At 35.4% G+C, this 7,384-nt stretch overlaps 1 protein-coding gene across 1 annotated transcript; it reads left to right on the top strand.

Moving 5' to 3' along the window:
• Positions 1 to 537: 537 nt before the first annotated feature.
• LOC149156509 (large ribosomal subunit protein eL19x-like) lies at positions 538 to 3,246 on the top strand. Its single transcript, XM_089438202.1, has 5 exons — positions 538 to 728; positions 1,797 to 1,919; positions 2,186 to 2,499; positions 2,715 to 2,758; positions 2,906 to 3,246. Exons 1-5 carry the CDS (start codon positions 617 to 619, stop codon positions 2,922 to 2,924), a joined length of 612 nt encoding a protein of 203 aa, XP_089294328.1. The 5' UTR covers positions 538 to 616; the 3' UTR covers positions 2,925 to 3,246.
• The last annotated feature ends 4,138 nt before the right edge of the window (positions 3,247 to 7,384 follow it).

Here is a 7,384-nt window from a genome sequence, read left to right on the forward strand (position 1 = left end):
TTCATAAAGGACAACACAATATAATGTTACTCCAGCTTTGGCACCATCCATATCTTTGTTCTTCATAATTATTTCTTTATAGAAGAAAAAGGTGCAAAATTAAAATTTGTTTTCCCTATAAACTTCCTAAAGGGACAACACAACATAGTGTTACTCCCTTCTTTATAAAGAAGCTTGGGCACGATTCATATCTTTGTTCTTCATATTAAAATGCACCTGCAATGTGAAGTTGAAATTCATAAAAACCCTAAAGTAAATATAAAACATACTAGACAAAAATAAACAATCAGACAAACACCTCCAACTAAATTTCCAAAAATGGAGAGCCACTCCCAAAGTTCCATAATCCAATCCCTTCTTTACCATATCAATAACCTCCAAGGTTCCATAGCCATGGGAAATGCGATACTTCCGCTTACCCTAATTTCCCAGTCAACGAAATATGTTTACCATTTTTATTCTTTCTCCTTGTTCTAAAACCTCCTTTCTTTAAATTAAAGTTGGAAACCCTAATTGTGGTTATATCTTAGGTAGGGGAGTGGACTATTATCGACCCCTTAAACCCCAAAACTCACAGAACAGAGGAATTTGCGAGGGAGACGAAGGTCCAGGAACAATGGTTTCGCTGAAGCTTCAGAAGCGGCTAGCGGCGAGCGTTCTGAAATGCGGGAAGGGAAAAGTCTGGCTCGACCCCAATGAAGTCAGCGAGATTTCCATGGCCAATTCCAGTTAAGTTTGTAAACCTTATCTAGAGTTAGCGATGGATTTTTATTTTTTTTGGTTTTTTGTTTTTCCTTCAGCTCCCTTTTAAACGTTTTTCCTGAATCGGTTTCTGTGCTATGGCCGTGGAGTAACACATGCATATCTTCTTTAGGGAGCTTGGTTTAGGGTTAAATGCAATCCTATTTCTCCCGTTTGGATCTGTGATAAAATTCCGGGTTTTTATTTTTTCGTGCAATTATGTATCGTATGAGTTGTTTTTTAAAGGTTTATGGTGGTTATAGCTGTTTCTTAAATGCCTGCTATTTTTGTTATAACATAAATTCCGGCCATCCGTTCATTAAAATCTGATGCTGTAACAGCAGGCTTTCTACTCTGATTAAATAAGACATACATCAGGGTAAAGGGTAACGTGCTGTGTCTGTTGCCTATTGTTTAGATTCTACTCTTTTTTCGTCTGATTGGTTGTTTGGGATTGAGTTTTGGTTTTCTATAGCATGGGTTTTTTCCCTAGATCTGTATCGATTCCAGATGTGTCCTCACATGATCTTGTACATAATAAAGTTCATATGTTGGTCAAAGGTGGTTTTATGTCAAGGGAGTGTCGGTTCTGCGGTTAACCGGGAAGGGGGGTGATATTTACCCACCAAATTTCAAGTTCGTGATAGACTTTTTTCGTTCTGCATGGGCTGCCTTGCCTTTGCTAATAAGCCATTTCTGGTGTTGGATTGAACTCAGTTGCAAGTCTTCGGTGACTTTGGCAGATTAGATAACCTTACCCGAGCCCAAGGAATCTTTCTTCAGTGTTATAAGATGGTGTATTCATTTTAATGTCCTAGGAGATTCCCCCACCCGCCCTTTAAGAATCTTCCTTCCTTGAGTGTTGTAAGTTAGCTTATTCATTGTAATATACTAGAACGGTGAAAGGGAATGCTTACTACTCAGTGAGAAGAGGGAAGCTGATGTTGAAAAAGGTGGTTTTATTTTTGTCATAGTGTAGTGAACATGCGCAGGGATATTTTTTTTCTTGAACTTTTGTCAAAAGTTGTGCTCAATTTTATATTTTGTTATTGCAGGGCAAAACATTCGGAAGTTGGTCAAAGATGGATTTGTTATTCGGAAGCCAATGAAAATTCACTCTCGTGCTCGTGCTCGTCGTGCTTTGGAAGCAAAAAGAAAGGGTCGTCATTCTGGATATGGTATGTGCGATTTTATTGTTTTTTCATAATATGTATTGTGCTATTGCAAATCCTTAAGGTGTAGCAAGTTGCTGTTAGCGTGTGTCGATATATATGATTGATTTATCAATTTGTCTTTAAGAATGTTGTATCAGTCCTATATTAAAGTCCATGTTTTCATCTGCAACTGCTGTGTGCAAAGCTGTCTCCCATTCATAAAATATGCTATAGCTTTGTATTTATATTCTGATGAATACTCAACGATTTTTGATGTTTGATTGCCACAGGTAAGCGCAAAGGTACTAGAGAGGCTAGGTTGCCTACAAAGATTCTATGGATGAGACGGATGAGGGTTTTGCGTCGATTGTTACGTAAGTACAGAGAATCTAAGAAAATTGACAAACACATGTATCATGATATGTACATGAAAGTCAAGGGTAATGTGTTCAAAAATAAGCGTGTATTGATGGAAAGTATTCACAAATCCAAGGCTGAGAAAGCCAGAGAGAAGACCTTATCTGATCAATTTGAGGCAAAACGTGCAAAGAACAAGGCAAGTCGTGAAAGGAAGATTGCTAGGAGGGAAGAAAGATTGGCCCAGGTATGATTGCATTTGCTGGCAATTAATTATCAGCTGAACTTTTCTCCTGTCATTTGTTTTGTCTATGACATGATGAGATATTTAGAGACACAGAGCAGTTTGTGCTATCTACTATTCCTGCAAGAATAAAATTGGAAAATAGTGCATATAAGTTTGTCATGTTAATCATACATGATTTCAATCTGTCTCTGATGTCTATGGAAACTCTGAATCAGGGACCGACTGAGGCACCGACAGCACCTGCACAACAGGCTGCAGGGTAATGATCTTATTTTAAAGTTTGTTTTTTTTGTTAATTATAATTAAACCTGATAAACTAATAATTTATTTTTCTGTTATGCTTATGTTAAGAGTCCTTTCTAGTGGTAAATGATGGAGATGATCAATCTTAATGTTTGTATTGCAGGGGAGCAAAGAAGAAATGACGTGTCTGCTGTAGAACTTAGTTTTGCTAGAGTTTTTCCAGGCCTTGCTGAGCTTTCTAAGAGTTACTTCAGAAGTGGAGAAGAATAGAGAAACCAAAACTGTTAATTTTTTAATTGTAGAGCAGCACAGCCTTGTAGCAATTTTGATTTTAATGGGATCTCGATGTGTTATTATCTTGGACTGATTGGATGCATATGATGATATTTATTTACTTTGCCATGACAAGAGCTATTTTCTGGTTAAATTGCTCGTTATCTACCCTTGCAATATCTTCTTGGATTAAAGCAGAATTCTTTACTTGTCATCTTCATCTTTGTAGAACATATTGCGGTGCTCTCTGAAGTTTGAAAATTTCATATAATATTAGAGATTAGCAAAAATGTGTAACTTCTGTGTTAAATGCTCAAGTAGAAAAGATACAAGCCATGAGAATTTCAAGGCTTTGAGGGATTATACTGAAGTTGAACTGCTCGTTTGTAAGGTATAACTTTAGCTAGATTGAAACTCACAGAAATTATCTGAAAATTTAAACTTCATTGGCTGTGCAGTTTTAGAGAAACAGAATGTGTAAATGGTTCTGATTTTATACTATAATTGATTAAATGGGAAATAGACTTCTCTTGTTCTTCATGATGCATGTTATCGTGGATGTTGTGATGCATTGGTGCAATGGTTTGCTAATAACAGTTAAAATACCTGAAATTCACTTTAGCACAAAGCAGGTTTATGAATTTGATAAAACACTAGTTTTGATTTTAGTTTCACCATCTGAAATCTATAACCGCATTTTCATCATGATTCCAACCTATGACAATGGTTGCAAATTTTTACTGAAATACAGATGAGAACTCTATCAAGCAATGTTGTTGTTTCCACCGAGTCTATGATTTTATCTGGAAACTATGATGATTGTATTAGATGTGTTGGCTATGGAAGTTTCAACCCTTTGAACCAAGCTTTCCAGTTTTAAGGAAATATGATAAATAGTCAGTCACGTCTACTATTCGAGGGCAGTTTGTGAAATGCACATAATAATCGGCTTGAATATAGGGACTGAATTTCTGCATTCGGTGGTTTTTATTTCAAAGACTTTTTGTTTTGTTTTCTCTTTTATATTAAATTTCTATCTGTTGTCTTAAAGGTTACCAACTGTGCATTGCAATTATGACTGGTATTGAATACATGTGTTTGGCAAAAGGTTGTATGGAAAGGCACAAAATTATGTATTAGATAAGATAACAAGCCCAGTAGTTAGCTGTCTTCAACGGAAACAGAATTCAGCAGAACCCCTCCCACATAGAAAGTACGAGAACTGGAGTCATAAATTAACTATAAACAGGATTGGAGGGATAAGTGAATCAAGTGTTATAGCGTAAGGTGGGGAGGCAGTTTTTTTCTTTTTTCTTTTTTCTTTTAATCAAAATTATTTTTCTCAGAAAATATAATGGTAATTCTATCGTAAGATTAGCGATTAGATTGTGTAGATGCTTCTATAGCATTGCAAAACTATATCCAAAAGGATCCTGTAAGACATTCAGTTAAACCATATACTCTGCCTAAATAGTTGTGATATAGAAAGGAAGACTTTTCAAAATATATCATCTGATGAGTTTGATTACTTCTGTGCAAAACTATCCAGGACACTGCAAGACTGCCTAAATAATTCTGATACACCGGAAATCACTTGGCATATTTGTCAAAATATATTCATGATAAGTATGCTCTCTGAAAACATTAACATAGAGACATGGTTAAATGATAGAGAGGATTCTCACTGACCCAAGGATTGGCCTTGAAAATAAATTTGACAATTCTATTTTGGCTGGTCATACAACTTATTACCAATTGAGAGTCCTTATCTCAAAACTCGGAGTGGCCTTGAAAACAAATTTGACAATTCTATTTTGGCTGGTCATCCAATTTATTACCAATTGAGAGTCCTTGTCTCAAAACTCGGACTGGCCTTGAAAGCAAATTTGACAATTCTATTTTGGCTGGTCATACAATTTATTACCAATTGAGAGTCCTTATCTCAAAACTTGGATTGGCCTTGAAAACAAATTTGACAATTCTATTTTGGTTGGTCATCCAATTTATTACCAATTGAGAGTCCAAAACTCGGACTGGCCTTGAAAACAAATTTGACAATTCAATTTTGGCTTGGTCATCGAATTTATTACCAATTGAGAGTCCAAAACTCGGACTGGCCTTGAAAACAAATTTGACAATTCTATTTTGGCTGGTCATCCCATCCAGTTGAGAGTCCTTGTCGCCAAACTCTGGACGCTTTTTTCAGTTGCAAGTTCGAAAAGAGGATTGAGGCAAACGAAGTATTACCAGTTCGGAAAGAATCTTTAAAGCGGGGAGTTGAGCAAAGTTGTGAGGTCCCATTCTAAAACAGGGTTGAGGCAAACGAAGTAGGTGTCACTATGACAGAAAATGCCTCTAGAGTCACAAAGTGGGATACCTTGGTTTGCACTATCAAACTAAAACTAGACCTCAAATCCTGTAGTTCATGCCACTATCAACTAAAACTAGACCTCAAACCCTGTAGTTCATGCGTCTGAAGCGAATGCAGTAACGGGGAGGGCTACTGGTTAGAAGATGGGCTATGGTCCCTAATTCGTTATTGCATAGGGAACATTTGTTTGACCGTGCTTACTGCTTTTCTAGAGAACATTTCATTGTTGGGCGGTTGTTCAAAATAGTAATCCATGCCACATAGATATTCTAAAATTAAGAGGCGATTTACTTTTCTATGAGACCTCTACAACCAATTTGTTTCCCCAATTATGTTAGGAGTGTGTATGGCCTTGTATCCGAACCTTAAAGTTTAGTTTTCTAAAATAGGCTTATGTTTCCAATAACGGTTTTTTTAATAATCTTGATGTGAACATGGCACATCTTGACTTTAGCCATATTGTGGGTTAATCTATTGTTCTTGCACATGGAATATTTGATTGGATCATAATTGTTTCTTTTCTATAGAACATCTCCATGTTTGATTGGATCATAATTGTTTCTTTTCTTTTCTATAGAACATCTCCATGTTTGATTGGATCATAATTGTTTCTTTTCTAGAGAACATCTCAAGTGCTTTGTTTGAAATGTTCAATCAACCTCTTCTTTTTCATTTTTAACATGAAAACACATTTTAAGCTTTTAGCTATATTGTAATATAGTCTCTTTCTTATTATTCTTAAGTGCTTTGTTTGAAATGTTCAATCAACCTCTTCTTTTTCATTTTTAACATGAAAACACATTTTAAGCTTTTAGCTATATTGTAATATAGTCTCTTTCTTATTATTCTTAAACCATGATTGTTGTGTTAATAGACACTCTGAAGTAAAGTGCTTTATTTGAAATAACAAGTCATATTACATAAATATGAAACAGAGAAGCCATATTATTTAAATATTTCAGATTATAGAGGTGATTTAATACATATTACTTAAATATATGAAATAGAGAAGCCATATTACTTAAATATTTTAGATTATAGAGGTGATTTAATTTTCCATATGATTGTGCGTTTATTTTTTGGTTAGAAGTGTGAACGACCTTGTATCAAAAATTTGGAGTTAGTGCTCCAAAAAAGGGATCATGGTTCTAATAAGTTCATATTTTCCATCTTTGATATGAAACATTTTAAGGTTAGCTATATTGTTGATTCGAGTGGAAAATGACATCCACCCATAGTATTTATTTACCCATGGAATTTATCTCTGGTATTGTAAGTGACATCCACCAATAGTATTCGTTCACCCATGGCATTTACCAACCCATGGAATTCCCTTGTAGTATTAGAAAAAAAAATAACTATAAGTAACAAGTAATATTTGTAAAATAACATATTGTCTACAACAATGTAGTTTTTACAATTATTCTTTATTTTAATAAAAAATTCTTGGTGGTTTTCTTTATGGTGTGTTCTCCTATTTTCTTCTGACACTTCAATTTTTTAAAACTTGGGGCCTCCCACCAAGATCAGGATCAACAGTTGGGCCTATCGACCACACCACACTTGCAGTTATACATCATCGAGTGGTTTCATCAAAGATGAAATCTCCATGTCAACCAGTAATGTCGTTTTCCCTTAAACATTGAACCTCTCATGAATGAGGTACTATGTGACATTTTTCCTTTTGAAGTTTGTGATGCATTATTAGGGAAACCATATTTGTGGAAGCGTCATGCTATGTATGAGTTGAGGCCTCGCTATTATTATTACTTTAGGGAGTAAGTTATACAAAATATTAGAGGTAGCCTTGCCTACATCCATCTCTTTGATCTTTGCTAAGCAAAGTAGCGAGATCATTTCTCAGTTCGGGAAATTTTGTTTTATTTTTCGTTTTCAAAGGGAAAATCATGGCTACACCCATGGCCCTCGTGAAGGGATCTACTGCACTATAGAAGTAGGTGGATTAGGTCGTGGAAGAATACAAGAACATCTTCTCCT

This window comes from Pinus tabuliformis, chromosome 9 (assembly GCF_031772625.1).
Source record: "Pinus tabuliformis cultivar Carrire ecotype Pingquan chromosome 9, CPIR1, whole genome shotgun sequence".
Taxonomy (NCBI): Eukaryota; Viridiplantae; Streptophyta; class Pinopsida; order Pinales; family Pinaceae; genus Pinus; species Pinus tabuliformis.

What these genes read in the sequence shown, in the direction of transcription:
- LOC149156509 (XM_089438202.1), top strand. Translation starts at nt 617, where the DNA reads ATGGTTTCGCTGAAGCTTCAGAAGCGGCTAGCGGCGAGCGTTCTGAAA. An exon ending in GATTTCCATGGCCAATTCCA is followed by an intron (nt 729 to 1,796) that starts GTTAAGTTTGTA and finishes TTGTTATTGCAG; the next exon opens with GGCAAAACATTCGGAAGTTG. An exon ending in GGGTCGTCATTCTGGATATG is followed by an intron (nt 1,920 to 2,185) that starts GTATGTGCGATT and finishes TGATTGCCACAG; the next exon opens with GTAAGCGCAAAGGTACTAGA.